This window comes from Mandrillus leucophaeus, unplaced genomic scaffold (assembly GCF_000951045.1).
Source record: "Mandrillus leucophaeus isolate KB7577 unplaced genomic scaffold, Mleu.le_1.0 Scaffold20, whole genome shotgun sequence".
NCBI classification, from domain to species: Eukaryota; Metazoa; Chordata; class Mammalia; order Primates; family Cercopithecidae; genus Mandrillus; species Mandrillus leucophaeus.
In genome coordinates, this window is record NW_012102032.1 from 5,442,675 (window position 1) to 5,466,057 (window position 23,383).

Here is a 23,383-nt window from a genome sequence, read left to right on the forward strand (position 1 = left end):
AGGAGGTTGAGGCTGTAGTGGGCTGTGAATGGACCATCGCACTTCTGCCTGGGCAATAGAATGAGACCCTCTCTCAAAAAAAAAAAAATTTTTTTTTTTTTTTTTTGAGCAAATGAACATGTGAGACAACTTTGCTAACACTGCATTTTTTTTTTTTTTTAATTTACCATCTGCTCAAAATATCTTTATGCGAACTGTGTGGGCAGCACATTCAGGTTTAATATCAGTTACACATTAGCATAAATTTGGAGAAATACACATAGGGTATTGTTTTCTTTTGAGCTGGCAAAGTGACCACAGAAACATCAGATCATCTCTCTGAATACCGAATTTTATCCAAATAAATGTCACATGCCTTCCAGACATATTTTAATCACGTATTTAATTTCTTAGGCTGAGAGCAGTGTCTCATGCCTATAATTACAGCACTTTGGGAGGCTGAGGCAGGAGGATCACTTGAGCCTAGGAGTTTGAAAACATTCTGGTCAACATAATGAGACCCTGTCTCTACAAAATAAAAAAATAAAAAGTTAGTTGAGTGTCGTAGTGTGTGCCTGTAGTCCCACCTACTCGGGAGGCTGAGGTGGGAGGATTGCTTGAGTCTGGGAGTTAGAGGCTGCAGTGAACCTCTGCACTCCAGCCTGGAGTGAGACCCAAAGTGAGACCCCTATCCCAAAACCAAACCAAACCAAACCAAAGCAAATCAAAACAAGAAACTTTCTTCATGTGATATTTATAGATGATTTGAATTTGAAATGACTTCAGCTTCTTAAACTTTTGTTGTCTTTTTAAAAATACCCTTGAATCTGGCTAGTTCCGGTCTTATGACAGCATGTTGCGTGAGGCCCTGTAAAACATGAGGAGTTGTCCCTGAGGTTATAGGGCTTCTTAGGAAGAACACATGTTCTAGGTTTGAAGACAGAAGACTTAGACTCTACCTTGGCATCCATAATGTGTGAACTTGAACTTGATTTAACATCTCTGAATCTCACTTTTCTCATTTGTAAAATGGAAATGGATGATGAACAGTACTAGCTGCCATGAAGGTCATAGCTTTCCCCTCATCCTTTAGCACACCCCACAAGGTAGGTGCTCTTATCTCCTTTTGACAGGGTAGGAAACTGAAGTTCAGAAAGGGTAAGTCACTTACCTAAGGTTACATTGCTAGAAAAAATTGAAGCTAGCATTTGAACTCTATTTTTCTGTCTCCAAAGTCAGCTGAAAATTGTTTTCCCCCACTCATCATGCCCCTTGCTAATTTCCTGCCTACCTCTGAGATTATTGGGAAGATCAAATTAGACTGGTGAATGGGCTTTGGAAAAATGTCATAAAAGATACAAATGTGTAATAGATCATGAATTCTCAATGACACAGGAGTATAAACGGAAACTCCAGAGAAACACTCACAAACGTCTGTCTGGTGCTTATCTGTCTGTTTAAATGAAGTGAATATCACATGTTGCTTTTTCAATTTCAAACTCTGAAAGTCATATTACAGAGTAACAATTTCCTTCCTCAAGATAAAAATTTACAGGAATTCAGAGGAAAATATTTCAGTGGTCATTACTAAAACGCTCAGAGTCAGATACATTCAGCATCATACCGTAAGTCCCGTTAGTCAAAGCATAAACAAGTGCAGAACCTGGCGGGGCTTCCTTCAAGTTGGTTGAGTCCATCTGGGAGGATTCACTCAGCAAGAGGCAGAGGAACCAAGGCAGGATGAAGACATTGCCTGTGCTCGTGCTGTCTCTTACCTTACTGACTGTCTTCTCAGGTGAGCACTGACTCCAAAAACAGTCTATTTCTATGCTGACATGATAAATAATAGTCTATTTAACAGTTAATTTTTAAAATTTTAAATAATATATAGGGTATATAGATATTTCAATGCTTTTTCTTTTCTTTTTTTTTCCATAAGAGCCGGCTTCCAGAATTTTTATCATTAAAGTTACATTATATATTTTAAAAAAAAATCTTGAAATGTATTTGAGCACTAATTCTCAAAAATGCTGATAAATCTTCAGCTTCTGATAGCTTATTTTAGAGTTTATATGAGATCACCAAAATTTGATATATTTTTATTATGATAATGTCTTTTAAAATTTGCAAGTAATTATCAAAGCACTTTTGTACTATCTCCTTTGAGGGGTTGTGATGATCAAGTTTAACATAGTCTTCTTATCACTGGGCATCTTCCAGTAATGACTTTAAACTTGATTTAGTGTATTGAGGATTAAAAAAACTTCCATGAAAGCAAGCCTAAGAGACACAGAGCAGTGAACTGAAGATCCATTAAAATAATCCTCCGTTTTAAAGAGATGGACCATTGCAATCAGTAAATATGTTTAGGTTGTGCAACTTTTGCTCTGAGTTAACTATGTTCGAAACAATTCAAAATTGCTTCCTGAGCCCTCTGGAATGCTGCGTCCTTTGGGACAGGTCCCCGGGAAAGAACTTTCGTGTTTTAACCAAAATTGAACTTGCAAATCTTTTGCCTTGGACTGCTGAGATGGCTCATGAACTCCTGAACCTGAGCGTCCTTAAGGCACCTTCCCAACTTTTCCAGAGACCTCCCCGATTTTGACGGAGAAGCAGGCCAAACAGCTCCTAAGATCTCGGCGACAGGATAGACCAAGCAAACCTGGATTCCCCGACGAGCCAATGCGGGTAAGTGCTTGGCTCTGGCGGTTTTAAAGAAAATGTGATCATTTGAATGCGATTCATTATGAAACTAGGTGTTGGTCCCAGCATGGGCTGCTAATTGGGGGTTCGGTTAGAGTTTCAGGTATAAGATACATGCAATCTCAATCTTTTACCTATGCATTTTCTCCTCTGGAGGTGCCAGCCTGACTCACCTGTTGTGAACAGGGTAACTTAAAATAGAAATAATGGGGCCAACGGTGGGAGTTCCAGAATCTGGAGAGGGCTGCTGAATGTCACCCCTGTCCTGCTTGCTGGGGAGCTGTTCCCTTTAGCCAATGCTAAGCCCATCTCCTGCCTCTTCCCTTAGGCCCTGGGGCAGGCTGGACCAGCATCCTTGGTCAATGATGGTCTCTCCAGGCAGGGAGAATCTCTGTCCCAGCTGCCCGAGGAGTTCTGCTCTGATCTCATCTCTCTGATTTTGGTCTCTGGCCTTACTTCTGCCCTGTGGGGTCATGATATCCACTTGCCTAGTCTTTCTGAGCCAGGCTTTCTGTGAGTAGATGTTACTAGACCCTGCTAGCTGGCCCCGGACCCAATTCAGGCCTGGCTTGTTTCCTCCTGTTGCTAAAATGATAGTGACTTTGGTGGCTAAAATGCCACGCAATGAAGGGAAGTAGCAGTGACCCAGCAAAGTTAGAATGTCTGGGAAGCCATGTCTGTCAGGCTGGTCTCCCATCCTGGCCCCTTCCTCTGGTCACGATGCTTATCCTGTCTTCCCTGAATCTCCATATTGAGGCTCAGAAAGAGCTGCAGTAGCATTTGCCTTCATTCACTGCAAAATCTCATGCATAATTTGATTATTTCGTTTAAAGGTTCTTATTAAGATATAGTATTGCACAGTGATGAAGAGTGCTGACTCTGGGGTCAGACTGGGTTTGAATCTCCCTGTTTTCTAACTGGGTAAGTTTGGGGAAGTTTCTTCACATTTTTGTAGCTCAGTACTCTCATCTATAAAATGGGGATAATAAATACAATTGCTGATATTACTATAATATTATTATAAATAATGTAAAATAATTATTTTATGATGATAAAACAAAGTACTTCTTAGGAAAGCACTTAGAAAGTGCTCAGCAAATGGTAAGTACTCCTCTGAGTATTAAGTACCAGGTACCTGCTAGGTTCTGGGGCTGTAGGTTTCTGCTCAAAGTCTGTGGTGGAGACAGAAGTAAGCAAATGGCTGCTATGCAGTATGATTTAAGAACAGATGACTTCAGGCTGTTGGGGATAGATGTGGCTTTTAATTTTTTTTTTTTTTTTTGTAGAATAAGAGGTAGCTCAGAATATTTAAGTGCAAGGTTGGAGGGGACTGGGAGGTGGGCAGGGCAAGATCGAGACAGGTTTGAGTACCTTGAGTTTTATCTTGTGTCTAGTAGAGAACAACTGAAGGATTTTTCAAGTGGGGGGAGTACAGATCTGGGTGTTAGAGAGTTTGAGACAATGAGAGAAGAGGCCCATGATTAAAGTCTGGGGTCACCAACACTCAGAGGTGAGCAGAGGAAGAGGAACCCTGAAAGGGCTGAGAAGGATTGCAGAGAGATAGAGAAGCCAAGAGAGTGGGGGTGACAGAGCAAGGTGGGGGAGGCATAGGAGGAGGGGGTGGGGTGAAGGAGGGGCAGCATGTGCACAACTGTGATGGGGAGGAGGATGCCTGGAGGGAGGGATCCTGTCGGGGAGCTCTGGCTGGCCCCCTGTGCTTTGGCAAGATGCCTGGAGCAGCCATTCTGCAGCTCTTCCTCAGGGACCTGGCAGGGGCTGGGGGAGCTGGTTGAAGGGTCCTCAAAGCAGTGGCTCCTGCTCAAGGTGCTCGAGAGGCAGCTCTAATGACTCCCACATCTGCCCCCTGACATTTTCTGTGCCAGCATCTGCACCTGGCTCTTTTGAACTCTGTCTGTGGAATAACAGTCTTTGTCCTAACTGAGTCATTGTAGGTGTGGGTGAACAGGTGGGTTTGAACTGTTGCAGCCCAGCTCCCTGCCCCCCACCCTTCCTGCACCCTGTCCATATGCCAGCCTACATGCCAGGCTAGACTCTGGCCCTAAAACCCTATTTTGCGTGGTCCTTCCCCTGCTCAAAAACTTCTGAAAGCCCCTTCTCTGTTTGCCTTTTCCCACTTGTGGTCGTCACTTCCCTTAATCCTTGACAGCCCTCTGCTTGCTTCCAACTTTGCAATTTTACTGAATATCTGGCTTTTTCTGGTTTGTTTTGCTCATCTTTTATGGGCTTGACCACCACCTGCTCCTCTTAACTGCCTTGAACCTATCTGATTAGTTTCCATGTAACTCCTTCTTGCTTCAGAACTTGTTGCTGAGCCACCATCCCGTCCTCCATGTCCCTCCCAGAGACACTTGATCCAATATTCAGAATCCTCAGGCACTCAGTCCAGTGTGGAAAAGTGGTCATAGGTTTTACAGTTGAAATGTGAAACAAACATGCAGTCAATTATTGGGTGGCTTGTCTATACTAGTAGTTCTCAGCCATGGGTAATTATGCCTCCTCATCCCCAGGGACATTTGACAATATCTGAAGACATTTTTGGTTGTTACACCTGTGTGGAGCATTGCTTTTGGCACCCAGTGGGTCCAGGCCAAGGATGCTGCTAAACACTGTACACAGGGCACAGGGCAGCCTCCACAACCCAGAATTATCTGGCCCAAAATGTCAATAGTGCCAAAGGAGAGGAACCAAGTCTACACACTGCCAAGTAAACTTTTTCTTGTTTACTCTCTGTCACGCTGTGTGTGTCTCTCTCTGTCTTTCTCTATAATTGCACTCACTTGAACACACACAGAACTGGCTGAATCAACAAATAGTTTCTGGTATCATATTTTTTCTAGAAATGTGTTTCTTAACTTTGGTTACATTCTGGAACCACCTGGGGAATTTAAATTCTGATGCCTGGGTCCCACTCCCAGAGGGGTGGCCTGGGGTGAGACCTAGGTATGGGGGATGGGGCCAAAGCCCCAGTGATGCCAACCTGCAGTTGAGACTGAGAACCACTGGGCTAGGCCATCTGGGAGAAATCGGCCACGTGTGTACCAGTTCCTGTGGTCTAGTTGGGAACATAAAAGCATTTAGAAAGCTGTTAAATGTTGAAGTGAGCGGTATGGAGAGTATCTTAGTTGTTTAGACAAAAAGAGAGATGAGAGGGTCAAGTGGTGGGTGCTGATCAAGATGTGCACTTAATTAGATTTTATATTGACTGTGCCCTACTAAGCACCGGGGACTGAGGATGCAAGATAAACCAGACATTCTTCCTTATGCAAGGTGCCCACTGTGTGGAGGTGGAGCCAGAGAGCTCCAGCCTGATTTGGGCTCACTAACAAGGTTATGTGGTACAATGAACTGTGGCTCTGCAAGCAGAGAGTCTCGAGCTCTAACTGGAAGGAAAGGGGAGGCTGGGAAGGCTTCCCAGAGGAGGTGACCCCCAGCTGTGGCTTGAAGGATGACTAGGAGTTCTCAGGCAGTGCAGGGGGTAGGGATGAGGCGGGAAGAACATTCCACCCAGTGCACTTCCAGGCCATATTCTGCCGCTAACTAGTTGTGGACTTTGGGTAAGTCACTCCCTCTTTTGGAAGCCTAGTTTTTTCATCTGTAAAATGCAGAGTTTGGCTGGAATCTGGCCTAGATTCCAGAATGTCTAATTTCAGGTCTCATATTGTAGGGCTCTGGATAGAACCTTGGGGCTGACACAGGTTTCTTGGTGCCAGTCTGCAATGTGGCAGAAGAGCCAGAGGCAGCAGGATACCAACCCGAGTGAGGAGTCAGGCAGTTTATTTTGAGGCCCCTGGAGGGGTGTCCCTAGAAACCACAGGCCTCTCACCTCATGTTGGCCCTGCTGCCGGGAGTATTCCACATCCTCGACTTACTTATTTGACCCACTCATGCCTCTTGGGTCTCCTTGTTGACGTCTTCTTTTATGGATTTACTGAAAGCAAAATTAATAATGCCAGTCACTGGCACGTAAAAAGAGGTAATTTACTGCATTTAACTGTGACTGTAAAAATGATCCTGGCCCTGCACTCCCAGTTGGAGCATAAGAGGCAGTGGCCTCAGGTTTGTCCTCGGGTGGTGAGGAGCCGAAGAGGCTGGACCTCTGGCCAGGGGAGGTCAGAGGCTGGCACTAGAGTTGCTGTACGGGCCCACATCTTTGTAGCCTGGGAAGGAGGGAGTTCAGAGGCTCAGGCCTTTGCCTCCTAGGAGCCAGCCCTTCTGGCTCTTTGCCTTTTGCCAAGACCTCCTCACCCTCCCTGTTTCTGAGTGTAGGCCAAGAACAGCTGCGCACAGATGTCCCTTTGCTCGGGAAGAGGGTGGGATGGATGCACCATGCTGTGAATTTGGCTGCCAGTATTGTGTCTGTGTATGTGCGTGTGAATGTGTGTGAGAGGTGTGTGTGAGGGATGTGTGAGGGGTGTGTAAATGTGTGAGGGGTGTGTGTGAGGGGTTTGTGCGTGTGAGGGGTTTGTGTGTGTGAGGGGTGTGTGTGTGAGGGTGTGTGTATTCAAATATGAGAATTGTATGAGGGGTATATGTGTCAGGAGTATGTGAAGATGTGGGAGGGTGCATGAGGGGTGTGGGAGAGGGATGCATGTGTGTGAGGATGTATGTGAGGGGTGCGGCGGTGTGTGTGAGGGTGTGTGTGAGGGTGTGTGTGAGGGGTGTGTGCAAGGAGTGTGTGTGAGGTAGGGGTGTGTGAGGGGTGTGCGTGAGGGGTCTGTGCAAGGAGTGTGAGGTTGTGTGTGAGAAGTGTGAGGGGTGTGTGTGAAGGATGTGTGTGTAAGGGTGTATGAGGGATGTCTGAGGGGTGTGTGTGAGGGTGTGGGGAGTATGTGTGAGGGGTGTGTGAAGGTGTGTGTGAGGGTGTGTGTAAGGGGTGTGTGTGAGGGGTCTGAGAGGTGTGTGAGGGTGCATGTGTGTGTGAGAGTACATGTGTAAGGGGTGTGTGAGTGTGTGAGGGTGTATGTGTAAGGAGTGTGTGAGTGTGTGAGGGGTCTGTGTGTGAGGTGTGTGTGTGTAGAAGGGTGTGTGTGAGGGTGTGTGTGTGAGGGTGTGTATGTGGGGTGTGCGTGAGGGGTCTGTGTGTGAGGGGTGTATGTGAGTGCATGTAGAGGGGTATGTGAGGGTGTATGTGTGAGGAGTGTGTGAATGTGTGTAAGGGGTGTGTGAGGGGTGTGTGTGAGGGGTCTGTGGGTGAGAGTGTGTATAAGGGGTGTGTGTGTGAGGTTGTGTGTGAGGAGTGTGTGTGAGGGATCTGTGGATGAGGGTGTGTATGAGGAGTGTGTGTGAGATTGTGTGTGAGGGGTGTGTGTGAGGCTGTGTATGTGTGAGGGTGTGTGTGAGGGGTGTGTGTGAGGGTGTATGTGTGAGGCGTGTGTGAGGGTTTGTGTTTGTGTGTTTTGAAAAGGCCTTGCTGAGTATTTTTTCAGAAGGTCTGAGTTCCAGCCCCCTCTTCTACTCTCACCTCGACTTGAGGACCTCGGTTGTGTGGAGTGATGGCAGATGGCATCACCAGCTGTTGTTGTGAGGCTGGGTTGGAAGATCCTTGGATGCCACAGCAGAGTTGGGTTTCTGTACACAGTGGGGAACTGTGCAGGGATTTCAAGCAGGGGAATGATGTGATTAGATCTTGTTTCCAGGGGCCCTTTAGAAGTTCAGGACGCAGCCTCTTAAATGCTTGCCTTTAGATGCTGTCATACCTGGGAAATAGGAAGTGACGTTTTGGATGCACTATTGCACCTTCTTGCCATGGTACCCAGCAGACAAACAAGTGGACTTGGGCAAATGAGTAGAGTTAGTGATCATTGGAGAATGCATGTGCCCTTGAGAACAGACCCACACACCCTCACACACAACCCTCCACACTCTAAATTACCAGGAGATGACTGGTCAGGTTATTTTATTTTGCTTCTCCGTGTTAAGGGACTGTGCAAAAGAAAACACTTTCAGAGAGGGAAGAGGCCACTGATGAGGGTAAACAAATGGTGCTTTAGGGGAGGTGTTAAGAATTCAAAATGAAAACAAGTATGAAGATTTGCAGAAGTCTCTCCCCATGAAGATCTACTGAGCCATGTTTATAAACTTAACACTTGGCTTAAATATTGGCAGAGGTTGGCTTCTGTGGATTTATAGGCATTTTGGAAACAGGTTGAGACAAGCTGTGCCTGTGCACACAAAGGGCTAGACTGTTTGACATAGATCCTGCTGATTCACTGCAACAAGCTGTTCTTTTCCGACTTGGTGGTGGGAAGGACAAAGTGCTTTTGAGAAGATTGCTGGGTAACCCTGTACTGTAGGGAGGGCCAGTATTCAATTCAGAGGAGCACGGACACCTTGTGGGGACCCTAGATGGACGAAGACGAGGCCCAGAGGGGATGGAGAGGGAGATCAGAGGGAGACAGATGGCTCTGGGTAAGAGAGAAGGAGGGATTTTGAGTGTATGAAGGCAGCGAATAGAGGTAGCGTATGAAGTAGAAGGTGGGAAGGTAGAACCCAAGGAGGGCAAACCACTGAAATTCCCAGCAGCAGGAATAACTGATACATTTATTTTATGGTAACTCTCAACACTGAGTTTAAAGTTGATTTCTGCTCTGTGCTGTTATTACCCACTGCTACCCGCAAACCTTAGGACAAGTCCGCTACATACAGAAACTTTGTGTTAGTAGTTCCTTGAGGGAATGGTGGATGGCAGGGGGGTATTGTATGGGTGGTGGGGGCTGATGAGAGCAAGGGATTGCCTAGAATGTGGAAGTTGCAGGGGTAGAGAAATTGGTTATGAGAATAATTCAGAATAAACTTGACCCCACATTTTCAGAGATTTTGGAGAGTAGGGTTCTAGACTTCACAGGAATGGGATGAACACTCTCCGAAGGCTGGAACTAATTTGCTTGGGGACATCGCTTTTGGAGGCACGTAGGTTTCAGCTGAATTGACTTGCTACTATTTATTTATTTATTTTTGAGACAGGATCTCACTGTGTTGCCCAGGCTGGAGTGCAGTGGTGCAATCATGGCTCACTGCAGTCTCGGCCTCCTGGGCTCAAGCGATTCTCTTGACTTTCTACTTTAGACAAAGTGGCCCCATCATGTTAGAGAGCTCATGGTATAATGAAGGCTCAAGATCCTGACAGAGAAAAAACATCTGCTTGGGGAGAAATTAATGAAGATCAGGCTGTGCGAAAAGAAGGGCTAGGTTTGGGTTTAGAGGGAAGAAGGTGGAAAAATATTCTGAGCTTTCCTTGAAGGTTTCCTTAGTGATGAATGTGCTTATGTTGATTTTCAGGATTGTAGTCTAAACTCTTGCTGTTCAAAATATGATCCCCAGCTGGGCTGCACGGGCCTTATCTGGGATCCCGTCAGACATGCAGACCCAGGCTCCTCTCCACACTTCCTGAAGGCAAATCTGTGCCTTGCTAACCCCCAGGTGATCCCTGTTCACCCTGGAGAACTGCAAAGGTGGTCCATCTCTGCTCCTGGTGTCCTGGGACTGGGAACAAGTGCATGTTAGTTTTTGACACAATTGATCTCTCTTTCTTCCTTTTGGGCACTCTGCTCACTTGGTTTCCACTTTCCCAGCATGCCTCGCCCAAGCTTCTCATTCCACTTGGTGGCTCCTGCTGCTAGGTTTCCTTTACTGGATTCTTGGCCTCTGACAGTTGTTTAAATGTCAGGGGGTCCCAGGGCTCTGCCCTCCATGTGGCTTTAAAGCTCACCTCCCTGCTGATGCTGCACACTTCTATCTCTAGCCTGACTTCTTCCCAGTCATTTACATGACTGTCCACTCCATACCACTGTTTGTACTGGAATATTTAACAAGCATTTCAGATCTAACAGCCCCAAACAAAATTCCCTGTTTTACCCTCATAATGACTGCTGCCTTAGCGTTCCACATTGGGCTAATGGGACCACCTCCAAATCCAGAACCTGACTACTTCTCACCCTCCACCGCCACCTCCACCACAATTATTTGTAGAGTGGACTAAGCAATAATCTTGTCATGGTCTCCCTACTTCCTGTCTTGCTCTCAGTGGAGCAGTCAGAGTTATTTCTTAAAGTGTAAACAAGATCATGACCCTCTCCTGCACAAAACCTGCCAATGACTTCCTGTCTTACTCTGAATAAAATTCACAGTCCTGGTCAGGTGGGGTGGCATGCACCTGTAGTTCCAGCTACTCAGGAGAGGCTGAGGTGGGAGATCGATTGAGCCCAGGAGTTCAAGGCTGAAGTGAGCTATGATTGCTGCACTCCAACCTGGGTAACAGAGTAAAATTCTGCCTTCCTGGGACTCACACCCAAAACAATACTATATGATGCAATATTTACATAGGTACATCGATATGCATGTAAATTTCTAAAAGAAGGTCTAGAGAGGTAATCAGTTGACTTTTAACTGTATCATCTCATTTAGGAGACTAGGATTAAAGGTAGTGATTTGATGTTTGAATTGTATACTAGAGTAATTACTTGTATAATTAAAAATATTTAAACCTTTCACATATACTATTGAAAAATTGGAAGCCAAGAAAGAGTCAAAAGAATGAAAGAAAATCAATTGTAGGCCGGGTGCGGTGGCTCACGCCTGTAAACCTAGCACTTTGGGAGGCCGAGGCAGCCAGATCACGAGGTCAGGAGATTGAGACCATCCCAGCTAACACAGTGAAACCCCGTCTCTACTAAAAATACAAAAAACTAGCTGGGCGTGGTGGTGGGTAACTGTAGTCCCAGCTACTTGGGAGGCTGAGGCAGGAGAATGGCGTGAACCCGGGAGGTGGAGCTTGCAGTGAACCGAGATTGCGCCACTGCACTCCAGCCTGGGCGACAGAGCAAGACTCCCTCTCAAAAAAAAAAAAAAAAAAAAAAAAAGGAAAATCAACTGTAGTCCTGCCCCTTCTCCCCAAAGACAGGCATGTAAAAAATGTGTTTCTTTTTAGTCTTCGTATATATTTTTTAAAAAGTATCTACAATTTTCTGTCCTGTTTTTTCCCTTAATATTAACATACACATGTCCTTGTACTATTATAAGCTATATGTAACCATAATGTTACTGAATTATCCTCTTTTGTTAGATAGTTGGATCATTTCCAATATTTTTCTGTTATAAACAACACTCAGGACGTTTTTGTGCATAAAGTACTTTTAATATTTTAAAGTATTTTCTATGGGTATATTCCCAGAAAATGAATTACTAGGTCCAAGAATCAGAGTATTTTAAAAACTTTTAGTATATATTACTGAATTATTTTCCAAAAGACTTTAAACAATTCATGTTATGTTTAGTATTCAATGTAACTGTCTTCTGAGACAGTATTCTAGTAGAGGTTTTAAGGTAAAGATATGATGGGAACATGATTATTGTATCTTGAATTGGAGACCAGTGGGCTGTTGCTGGGGCAGGGGGAGTGGGTGCAGGCAGGGAGGAGTAGGGATAAAAAATAACCTGTAGGGTTTTGTATAGGCAGCTTAGTGCCATTCGTTGGCATTGGAAATCCATGACTAGAAACAATGTATGTGGGATGATGGTGTGTTGCAAGTTCTCCTCCCATGGCATCTGCTTTTGTAGTTGTATCTTCTGCTCTTGTTTACCTGGTTAACTCTCATTCATCCCCAGAAACTCACCTTAAATGATGTCGTTTTTGAGAGCCTTCTTGGTGCCTCCCCCTAGTAAATCAGAACATCCCACTAGCATAGCACTTGCAGCACAAGGTTGCTGTTTTTGACTCTTCAGTGTCTCTCTACTAGACTGTTCTAAATTACTTGAGGAGATGGACTAGTTGTTTCACTTCTGGGTCCCCACCACCAAGCACAGTACAGTATTGGCATTTACTAAATGATTGTTACTTCTTTCCATTCCCTTCTTTGCTTCTCTCCAGGGTAGAAATTTTGTGGGATATAGCTCTGCTGTAAAACCCGAAGGTTATTCCAAAAAAAATTTTCTATTGCCTCACTTAGACTCATTAAATTTCTCTTAATCTACTCAAATTTTAGGGAAGAGATTGTTTGCCAATTGCTCGATTGACCTGTGGAAATTCTTTAAAAAGATGACATTCAAGCTTAAATTATTTCTTTTGTGATTATATTTGTAAGTGCTTGTGAAACCTGGGAATACACTTTCCTAGGAAGTATTCCATTTTGGCCTATGATCCTTTAAGGAATGTTCTTGTTTGGCAAGCATAAATCATATTAGCTTTGTTATAAGTAGACTTTGTAAAATATACTTTCATGTTTAGCTCTTTGACAAATGTGTGTAGTAACTCCATTACCCTTTTGTTCCCCATTGCCTCAAAGGCCAGTTTGGAGTGACCGAGGTGTAAATTGCCCACAGCACTGTTCTGCCTTCCTTCAGGGCTGAGCCTTCAGTGTTCCAGTGCAGTTAAGTTCTGAGCCACCATTCTATCTATGGGATTACCTTGCTTGTACTAATGAGCAAAATAATTTTTCCAAATGCTGATGGATCTTTAATTCTGCAAAAATGTCACGGGAAGGATTTTGCCTTCTTGGAAAAAGGCCCTGCCTCAATAGAATAACTGTCCACTTTATGATTCTCAGCATAGGTCAAGTTCTGGTGGGTATTAAAGAATGTTTTATTTACAAACGTATAAAAGAATGTTTTATTTTTATTTTCATACTGTGAGTGTGTGGTGGGGAAGGATACAATGACTGCTAATAGAATTGGGTACCACTGCCTGGATTCCTGCTAAGGCGCCAGTCATTTTACCTACCACTGCCTTGGCACATCAGTGAAAATGCCAATACAGCAAGAAGACAAGTTCGTTATCACACCAGTCCAGAGCCATAATAAAGGACTACTTTTAATTTCTGCTCTAGTTACTGAGAAATATTTAAATCATTACAGTTGGCATTTGACATGGAACACAGATATTGGTTTTGTTTTGCTTTAATTTACACCCCCCCCACTTGGAGAAAGGAATCTGAAGAAATTAAAACTTATTTTCCATATACCTCTTCTTCCTTGCTCCAGGAACATTTGAGATTATCACTAATGTCGGGTCATTTCTAACTCAGGCAGTGCAATTGTTGAATTTGTGGTTTTCAGGAGATTTGCAATTTGCCTTTTGATTTGACTAATGATTGCTTTTTAGGCATTTGTGGCATATTCATTTTCCTAACATTTTAAGTAAATTGTGAAATGTCATGGAAACCAGTGCTGATTTCTTTCTTGTTCTCTATGTGTGTGTGTTTTGGTGGTTTTTCTTCAGTGATGATTTCAGTTGGTGTTTAGGAGTGTGAAATATATATTACTTTTTGATGCTTTTAATGTACATTTGGCCTAGGCTGTTATAATGAGCAGATTGACACAGATGTCAAGACATTTCCAAGGAGGATTTAGCAAGATTATGGGGAAAGAACAGTTATTTTATTTATTCATTTGCTCCTTTATACATTTTTCCACTGAGCTTTGTTGTGGTCCTACTGCGTGCCAAGCACTAAGTCATAGACCAGATATACTTTGGTCACTGCCATAAAAAAACTGGTTGGATATTTGACTGAGAGGGACAGAGATTAAATGAGTAAAGATGCAAATGAGTATATAATTATAAAAGGTGCTGTGTATCAGTAGTGACATTCGTTAATATCACCAGTGATCTCATTATAAATGTCTTTAAGTATTGGGAAGTTGCCAGCCTCCTGTAGCAGATGCAAGTTTTCAAAAATCCGGTTTCCTCTGGGAAGCTCAATTTAATAAATACTGTAAATTGTTTTCCTTGAGGTGACAGGCTTACTTCATTCATTGTCAAGATGTCTGCCCAATGTGCACATAAAACATGCATAGCCAGTTCAACACCAGCAATTGCACATGTGCTTTTCCTTGTGAAAATCATTGCACTTTGTCATACAGCAGAAGTACTGCCTGCATATGCCCATTTGGGTTGCTGTATACTGTTTCACCAGGGCATTCTTCAGGGCAACTGGCATTTTAAGAATGTTTTATTTTTATTTTCGTAGTGTGAGTGTGTGGTGGGGAAGGATACGATGACCGCTAATAGAATTGGGTACCACTGCCTGGATTCCTGCTAACGTGCCAGTCATTTTACCTACCACTGCCTTGGCACATCAGTGAAAATGCCAATACAGCAAGAAGATAAATAATGTCTGAGTGTTATTCTAAAAATTATTTGGCCTTATGGGCCCCTGAGGGGAGCACAGATCACGCTTTGAAGAATGATGCTGTAGTCTTTTCTTCAACAAGCCTTTACGGAAAGTTTCCTGTGTACCAGTTCCTGGGAAAGATGCTCTCCTTCACAACCTTGGTGTGTACTCAGATCTTTGTTATCTAATAGTAACCAAAGTTAACAGCTAGCATTTAATGCGTTCCTACTACATTCCAGGAATGGTGTGCCAGGCCCCTGGAGTATTGGGGTCCCAGCAGGAGATGGGGTACCTGAAGAGTGTTTAATAAAGAGACTTTTTACAAAGGCGTGGGCAGGATTAAGGTTAACCAACAAGAAATGATAAAGGATCAGGGTTAACAGTCTCTAGACCATGAAGGAGTAAGGGAGGCAGATGGTTCCCGGAGCTGGAGAGGACAGCCTCCTAGGAGCTGTGGCCTTCAGGAGAGGGATGCAGCCAATTGCTGGGGTGAACTGTGGAAATTCTTTAAAAAGATGACATTCAAGCTTAAATGATTTCTTTTGTGATTGTATTTATGCTTGGTGTGGCTGTGACTCCTTGGGGAGGAACTAGGGGATTGAATACTCTGACCTCTCCCTCCTCCTACCCTCTAATCTGTTCTGGTACCTCCCACTGATGAAACCCAACCAGAAGCCACAGGCCAAGGGAGTCTATGCCGACAATTAATCTGGGTCCCACAGCCAGATGAAAAGGGGGAGAGAATGGACCTAGAGGGACAAATGCAGGCTACTTATTTGGCACAAAACTTTATTTGCACCATTTCATTTAATATCTAACCCAAGGAAGCAAGTTAACTACCTTAAGGAAGCAAGTGCTAGTGCAATCCCCGTCTTGCAGATGAACAAATTGAGGCTGGAGAGGTAAAGCAATAATGACAGAGTCCAGGTTTGAAGGAGACTGAGACTCTTAGCCTCTATTCCTCCCTGTCTGGCCAACAGGCCAGCAAGAAGCAGGCAGCAGGGGTTCCTTCAGTGTGCTGCTTCCACAGAATAGTTGAACAAGTAAAGTTATGTGCTGGGAACTTGTTGTTCCTTATTTACAAGACTGCACACGGCCTTCCTGTTCCTCCCAATTACTATTCTTCTGGCCAAAGACTCCCTGGATAGGAAAGGAGCTCAGCCCAAAATCTGCAAAAATGTTCAGAAAGCAGCCAGGGAATCATTGTTGGATCCTACAAGGAGCCCTCTCACCATCTGCCTTCTACCCCAGCTGACCCAGAGACTTCCTGCCAGAACACTGAGTGTATTTTGATGAGTTAAATGAGAACAACAACCATAACCAAAACAAATCCAAACTGCATGGGTCCTGGGGGAAAGAAAAAAATCAGAAAAGTTGGACACTTCATAATTCCTTCCTTTGCACATTCTTTTTTTTTTTTTTCTTTTTAAATGACTACATTTGATATAGAATGCAGATTTCCTAGAGGGTGTTCTAAAAACTTAAAAACTTAGAGTTCTAAAGTGGACCCTTCGTTAAAGCCTTCTTAATGCCATAGGAAGGTTTCCATGATTTAGAATTTTTATGATATTGATACATGCCAAAAACAATTTAATCACATCACAAGTACGACTGAGTATGTCTACTCTTTCTTAAGGTGAAATGCCACTTCTCTGATTATTCTTCTGCAGTTTGTATGGACCCGTTCTATGCATACTTTGCAATGGTTCACATCCTATAATTACAGCACCAACATTTCCTTCAGGACAATATCAAAAACACACTCCAAGCTAAAAATCATTCCCTTCTCTATCCATTCTCTTTTGGAAGGAACAAAAAATAACATCAAGTTTTTTGTTTTTGTTTTGAGTTTTGCTTGAGTCTTGCTCTGTTGCCTGCTCTGGAGTGCAGTGGCATCATCATAGTTCACTGAAGCCTCAAACTCCTGGGCTTAAGTAATCCTCTCGCCTTAGCCTCCTGAGTAGCAAGGACTACAGGTGTGCACCACCATACCCAGCTGGAACATCAAATTTTGATACCAATATATGAGCCAACCCACCTACCACCTCCACTAAACAATATGAGGCAGGCCAATAAAGTCCCCACTCTCAGGGAGCGCTCACTGCCACACAGAATGACCAGGGAGGGCTACGCTGGGAAAAGTCTATGGAGCTTTGGGGACCCAGAGAAGTGGGGTCACGGGGAATCTGAGAAGGTTTCCTAGAGGAAGTAACATCTAAGCTGAGGCCTGAAAAGTCAGGTAAGGATGAGATGGGAAAATAAGAAGGTACAGGGGTGTTCTAGGCAGAGCAAACAACAGGTGCTTTGGAAGCCTTAGAAAGAACAGCAAGCATGGCCCGTTCAGGGAAAGATGGAGAACAAAGCTCAAGTGTATTTATGGTGAGTGAAGAGGCTCAGGAGATGGGTATAGCTGGGTCATGGAAAGCCCTTAGCCACATTAAGGAATCAGAACTTTCTCCTGAGCCCTGTGGGAGGCATGCAGGCATTTTAAGTGAAGAAGCAATGTGGGTGAATTAAAAAAATGTATCACCCTGTGACTGGGCGCGGTGGCTCACGCCTGTAGTCCCAGCACTTTGGGAGGCCGAGGCAGGTGGATCACGAGGTCAGGAGATCAAGACCATCCTGGCTAACACGGTGAAACCTCATCTCTACTAAAAATTCAAAAAATTAGCCGGGTGTGGTGGCGGGTGCCTGTAGTCCCAGCTACTCAGGAAGCTGAGGCAAGAGAATGGCGTGAACCCAGGAGGTGGAGCTTGCAGTAAGCCGAGATGGTGCCACTGCACTCCAGCCTGGATGACAGGGCGAGACTCCATCTAAAAAAAAAAAGAAAAAAAAAATCACTTTGCAACAGGATATGGAAAAATCAAGAGGGATTTTTCAGCCTTTTTTTATAACTTTCTTTTTTTTTTACGTGACTTTAAGAAAGTAATATGTATCACTGTTGTGATAAAAATAAAAACCAATAAAGCTATTTTTGTTTTTTATATTTTAAAAACCCATTCTGACAAAAGACTTGAATGGACATCTACTGAAGAAGATATACAGATGGCAAGTAAGCATGTGAAACATCATACGTCATTAGGGAAATGCAACTTAAAACAGCAGTGAGATGCCACTATACACCTATTAGAATGGCCAAAATCCGGAACACGGACAACACCAAATGCTGGTGAGGATGTGAAGCAACAGAACTCTCACTCATTGCTGGTGGAAATGCAAAGCGATGCAGCTACTTTGGAAGACAGTTTGACAGTTTCTTACAAAACCAGACCTACTCTTAACATACTATTCAATAATCACACTCCCTGGTGTTTACCCAAAGGAGTTGAAAACTTAGATCCACACAAAACCTGCACTCACATGTTTGTAGCAGTTTTATGCATAATTACTCCAACTTGGAAGCAACCAAGATGTCCTGATGAGTGCATAAATGAACTATGGTACATCCAGATAATGGAATATTATTCAACCCTAAAACAAAATGAGCTATCAAGCCATAGAAAGACATGGAATTAAACTTCAATGCATATTACTAAAGAAAAGAAACCAATCTGAAAATTCGATTACATGTTCTTTGATTCTAACTACATGACATTCTGGGAAAGGCAAAACTATAGAGACAGTATAAAGATCAGTGGTTGCCAGGGGTTGGGCAGATGAACAGGCAGAGCAAAGCAGATTTTTAGGGCAGTGAAACTGTTCCGTGTGATATTGCTGATATTGCAATGGTAGTGCTAGGGTTTGTATGTGGTTTGTTTGGCCCCACCAAGTCTCATGTTGAAATTTGATCCCCAGTGTTGGAGGTGGGGCCTTGTGGGAGGTGTTTGAGTCATGGAGGTGGATCCCTCATGAATGGTGGTAATGAGGGAGTTTTCACTCTTAGTTCCCATGAGAAGATTGTTGCAAAGAGCCTGGCACCTCCTCTCTTTCTTGCCTCCTGTCTCACCATGTGATCTGCATATATCGGCTCCCCTTCACCTTCTGCCATGAGTGGAAGCTTCCTAAGGTCCTTATCAGAAGCAGATGTAGGTGCCATGCTTTTATTTTTATTTTTATTTATTTATTTATTTTTGAGACAAAAGCTCGCACTGTCGCCCAGGCTGGAGTGCCATGGTGCGATCTCAGCTCACTGAAACCTCCACCTCCTGGGCTCGAGAGATCCTCCCACCTCAGCCTCATGAGTAGCTGGGACTACAGGCATGCATCACCACACCTGGCTAATTTTTTTTTGTATTTTTGGTAGAGACAGGGTTTCACCCTGTTGCCCAGGCTTGTCTCGAACTCCAGAGCTCGAGCGATCTGCCCACCTTGGCCTCCCAAATTGCTGGGATTATAGACGTGAGCCATGGTGCCCAACTGCCATGCTTTTGTGTAATACCAAGAGTGAGCCCTAATGTCAACTATGGACTGGTGATGGTGATGTGTCAATGCAGGTGCATCAACTGTAACAAATATCCCATGCTGGTGGAGGATGTTGGTAGTGGGGAAGGCTGTGCCTGTATGAAGACAGGGGATATATGGGAACACTATATTTCTGCTCAATTTTGCTGCGAACCTAAAACTGCTCTAAAAAATAAAGCCTATTAAGAAAACAAAACAAAACAATAAAAAATTCCACGAGAGGAAGAAGGTAAGACAAGGGGTAGTAAGAGCCTGCAGAGGTTGTGACAGGGATCTAGCCCCAGGGCTGGGGCCTGGGCTGGGGCCTAAGCTGGGCAGAGGCAGTTGGGGTGGGTAGAAGGGATCCAGGAGCATTCACAGGAGTTAGGCTGCTTGGATGCTGGGAGAGCAAGGAAGAGCAGTGCGCTGAAGCTTCTTGCTTAACTAGCGATGTGGTTGCCATAAGCAGAGATATGATGAACCACCTTCAGTATGATAGGCAGTTCTTGTAGGCCAGAGATTGCACCAGAAGATGGAGAGGGAAGGAGGAGACCTTATAACTAAGACAAGAGGAATCACATTTTATTCTTTTATTTAAGAGAGGTCCTGTTGATTTATCATTTTTCTGTTTTATGCATCACTTGTAGCACATAATGCCGTGAGTAACCCATATACAGAAAATTCACAGCCTGAACTGGCTTTGGGGAAGACCAAGGCACGTTGGGAGGAGAAGGCCAGCCCCAAAGGCTGGAAGTGACATTCCTGTTGATAAAGGGCAGAGCATGAGCAAACTGAGAGAGAGAGGAGATGCAAAGACAAAAATTTCATGCAAAGGATGGGTGTATTCAGAGACTGATGAGCTGCAGGTTGCAGAGAGGCCCTGTCATGGCCCTCTGTTATTTGTGCTGTCTGCTCCCTTCTCTGGTGGTAGCACACCTGCCACTCCTCATCATCCTAGCATTGACGTGGGTTTTCTCTGCCCTGACCCCAGTCCATCCTCCACCCTGCTGTGCCCCACTATGTGCTCAAGGAGACTGACCCCTGTAGACTGAATCCCTTGGTTTCCTGGCCGGCTGGCTTCTGATTGGGCCCTGCAGGAGACTGAGGGGAAGAGGAGGGAGAGGATGGGCTGTTTGTTCCCTGTTACCTCCTTGCCTTGCAAAGGCTGTGCTGTGCCCCCAAGACCACAGCAGCCCCACCCCCCTGGCCCCAGGCCTATTGGCTCCTCTAAGGGTTCTCCACCCTTGGCCCTGCAAACTTAGGCATGGTCATGGCTTCCCCGTATTGCTAGTCCCTGCGTGCTAGAATATTCTTTGATAGTTCCCTTAACCCTACTCACATGGCTGTGAATGATCTCTTCATTAAAGTCTCTTCAGGCAATCTTTTCAGGGAGAAATTGTGTTCTTGAGAAGCATAGAGATTAACAAAGGCTGTCAATGACAATTGTAGACCAAGGTGGGAGGGCAGGGGCACTCCCTGCTGTTGTGAGGAGTGGGGGAAGGTGGGGAATCCTACCCAAAGCTGCACTCATCTGCTGGCTTGCAAGTACATTATCCAGAACCACAGACAAAACCCACGGGTAGAGGCAGGCGCTGACTCCTTGCAGGTAGATAGCACTGGTGACGTCTTTGAGGAGGAAGGTGGCCCTGGTGGGCCACCTTTGACCATTTTGGGTCACTCTGTCAGAGTGGAGCAGGGATGGAGGAGGGAGGAGGCATGGGGTGGGAGGAATGCAACACAGATGGGTGAGACAGACAGAGGGGTCAGGAGTCTGCGGCAGCCTTGGTGGACAATGGTGAAGACCTGACCTAGGGAAGTGGCAGAGATGAGGGAGGGCATCTGAGAACTATTCAGGAGATAGCCTCAACGTTCTAATGCTCAGTCCTATGTTGAGTTTGAGGGTGAGGGAGGCAATGACAGTTCGTGTTCTGGAGTGGGTTCCTGAGTAGATGGAGATGCTGGCCACAGTAAGGGGCAGGACTAGTCAGGGCAAGGAGCTGCTTTCTGTTGTGGACAGATTAATGTGTAGGACTGGCCACCTTTCATAAGAATGGAATCGTACACCGTGTGGTCCTTTGTGACTGGCTTCTGTCACTTAGCATAATGTTCTCAAGGTTCATCCATATTGTAGCAGGGACCACTGCTTCACTCATTTTAATTGCCAAATAATATTCCATTATATGGAAGTAGCACATTTTATTTATCCATTCATTTGTTGGTGGACATTTGGGTTGCTTCTGGTTTTTGGCTGTGACAAATGATGCTGGTGTAAACATCTGTGTACAAGTTTTTGTGTGGACATTCATTTTTTGTTTCTCTTGGGTATATACCTACAAGTACAGTTGCTAGCCAGGAGTACAAATGGTAACTCTATGTTTAGTATTGTAAGGAGCTGCCAGACTATTTTTACAAAATGCTTCTCTATTTCTAGTAACATTTTTAATACTTTAAAGTCTTTTTGTTTGATATTAGCATAGCAACCCTAGCTTTCTTCTGCTTATCCCTTGTCTTTTAAAAAAGATGATTTTATCAGAAATGCATATAGCCATAAGTAATATATTACATGATTTAGTTATACATATTTGAACTTTATAAAAATAGTGTCATGCTATAAATGTAGTTACTTGGACTTTTCACTCAATATGCTATTTCTAAGACCCACCTATGTTGTTGTATATAGCTACAGTATAATTAATTTATGTTCTCTGCTGTGTAATATTCCATGGCATAACCCTACCATAATTTATTGATTCATTCTCCTGTAAGAGTCTATTTGGCATGTTTCCAGTGTTTTGCTATGACAAATTTATTGCTGCTATAAACATTTTTATACACCTCTCCTGATATAAGAGTTTCTCTTGTTCTCAGAGCAACTAGCAATATAACTATTAGCTAGGAACTTGTTAGAAATGCAACTTCTCAAGTCCCACCCAAGACCCACTGAGTCAGAAACTATAGGATAGGCCCAGCAATCTGTGTTGTAATAAGCTCTCTGGGTGACTGTGGTATCTGATAAAGTTTGAGGTCCACTGAAGTAGGAGTGAAATTTCTCGATTACAGGCAATCAGTTGTTTTCTGAAGTGGTTGTTCCATGATTTCATGGAGATCCACCTGCTCAGCACTTAGTATTGTCAGACTTCTTTATTTTGCTCACCGGGTGGGTCATACTGACTGATCTTCCCTACTGAGAGGCATGGATGTGGCTGTCGATTTCTCCTTCCTGCCTGTCCTCCCATCCTGCCCTGTCTAGGGGGCCAGAGCCACGCCATGCATGCTGACCCCTCGGCTGTCACTGTGGATGAAGCCTTCTTCAGTGTGGTTTGTTTTGACAGGAACACATGCACCACCTGCTCGCCCTGGAGCATCGCGCCGAGGAGCAGTTCCTGGAGCACTGGCTGAACCCTCACTGCAAACCCCATTGTGACAGGAACAGGGTTCATCCTGTGTAAGGGGATCAGGACCAGCCTCGGTACGTCTCCTTCTCTCTCCCAGGCCTCTGTCTGAGGGAGTGGCGGGGGATATAGCATGGCATGGGCTGGGAGATTTTCTGGACCATGCCTCAGGGGGACCAGCTGGTTAGCAGTTTATGGGTTTGGAGTAGGGGTGGCAAGAGTGAGGCAGGAGACATAGTGGGGAGCCAGGTTGAGAGGAGCGCTGGGGGACACACAGGGGAGCCTAACTTTTATTGAGTCACAAAGTGATCCCAAATGAGGAGGGATGTGACCCTATTTGCCATGCAGAAAACCTCTCTCTGGACCCCAAATCTGGAGAAGTGTATTTTGTTGAGACTCAGGTCTCTTCGGGAGGGCTCAGCATTCGTGGAGTCAACCTGTGACATCTACCACGATCATCACTACTGTCATCAGGATCAACAACTTCTTTCCCAGATCTCGCTCATGTTCCCCGCTGCCTTCCTGCAGCCTTCAAGGCTGCCAATCTGCCCAGCCCACCCTCTGTCTTTCCCTTTTCCCGGGGTTTCTGTTTTCAGCCTACCAGCAGGGGACTGCCCAGCTTTCCCCCCACACCCAGCATGCCCCCAACTCTGTACCTCTGTGCCTGGATGAGGCCGTTTGCTTCTCCCTGTCTGTCCTCATCATCTTCCCCCCTTTCCAAATCCTGTTAGATAAGGTAGAAAAATTCCTTCAGAGGATAAGCCCAGTGAATTTCATTTCTCCTCTGTAAGTTTTATGGACCAA

General features: G+C 44.6%; 1 protein-coding gene across 1 annotated transcript; it reads left to right on the forward strand.

Annotated features, from left to right (window-relative positions):
* Positions 1 to 1,647: 1,647 nt before the first annotated feature.
* On the forward strand, positions 1,648 to 22,656 carry LOC105539111 (chromosome unknown open reading frame, human C17orf67). The gene is made up of 3 exons (XM_011979237.1): positions 1,648 to 1,774; positions 2,567 to 2,667; positions 22,520 to 22,656. The coding sequence occupies exons 1-3, from the start codon at positions 1,720 to 1,722 to the stop codon at positions 22,634 to 22,636; spliced, it is 273 nt and encodes a 90-aa protein (XP_011834627.1). The 5' UTR covers positions 1,648 to 1,719; the 3' UTR covers positions 22,637 to 22,656.
* Positions 22,657 to 23,383: the final 727 nt, after the last annotated feature.

Coding starts and splice junctions, on each gene's coding strand:
- LOC105539111 (XM_011979237.1), top strand. CDS start 1,720: ATGAAGACATTGCCTGTGCTCGTGCTGTCTCTTACCTTACTGACTGTC. Junction 1,775..2,566: donor CTTACTGACTGTCTTCTCAG/GTGAGCACTGAC, acceptor CAACTTTTCCAG/AGACCTCCCCGATTTTGACG. Junction 2,668..22,519: donor TCCCCGACGAGCCAATGCGG/GTAAGTGCTTGG, acceptor TTGTTTTGACAG/GAACACATGCACCACCTGCT.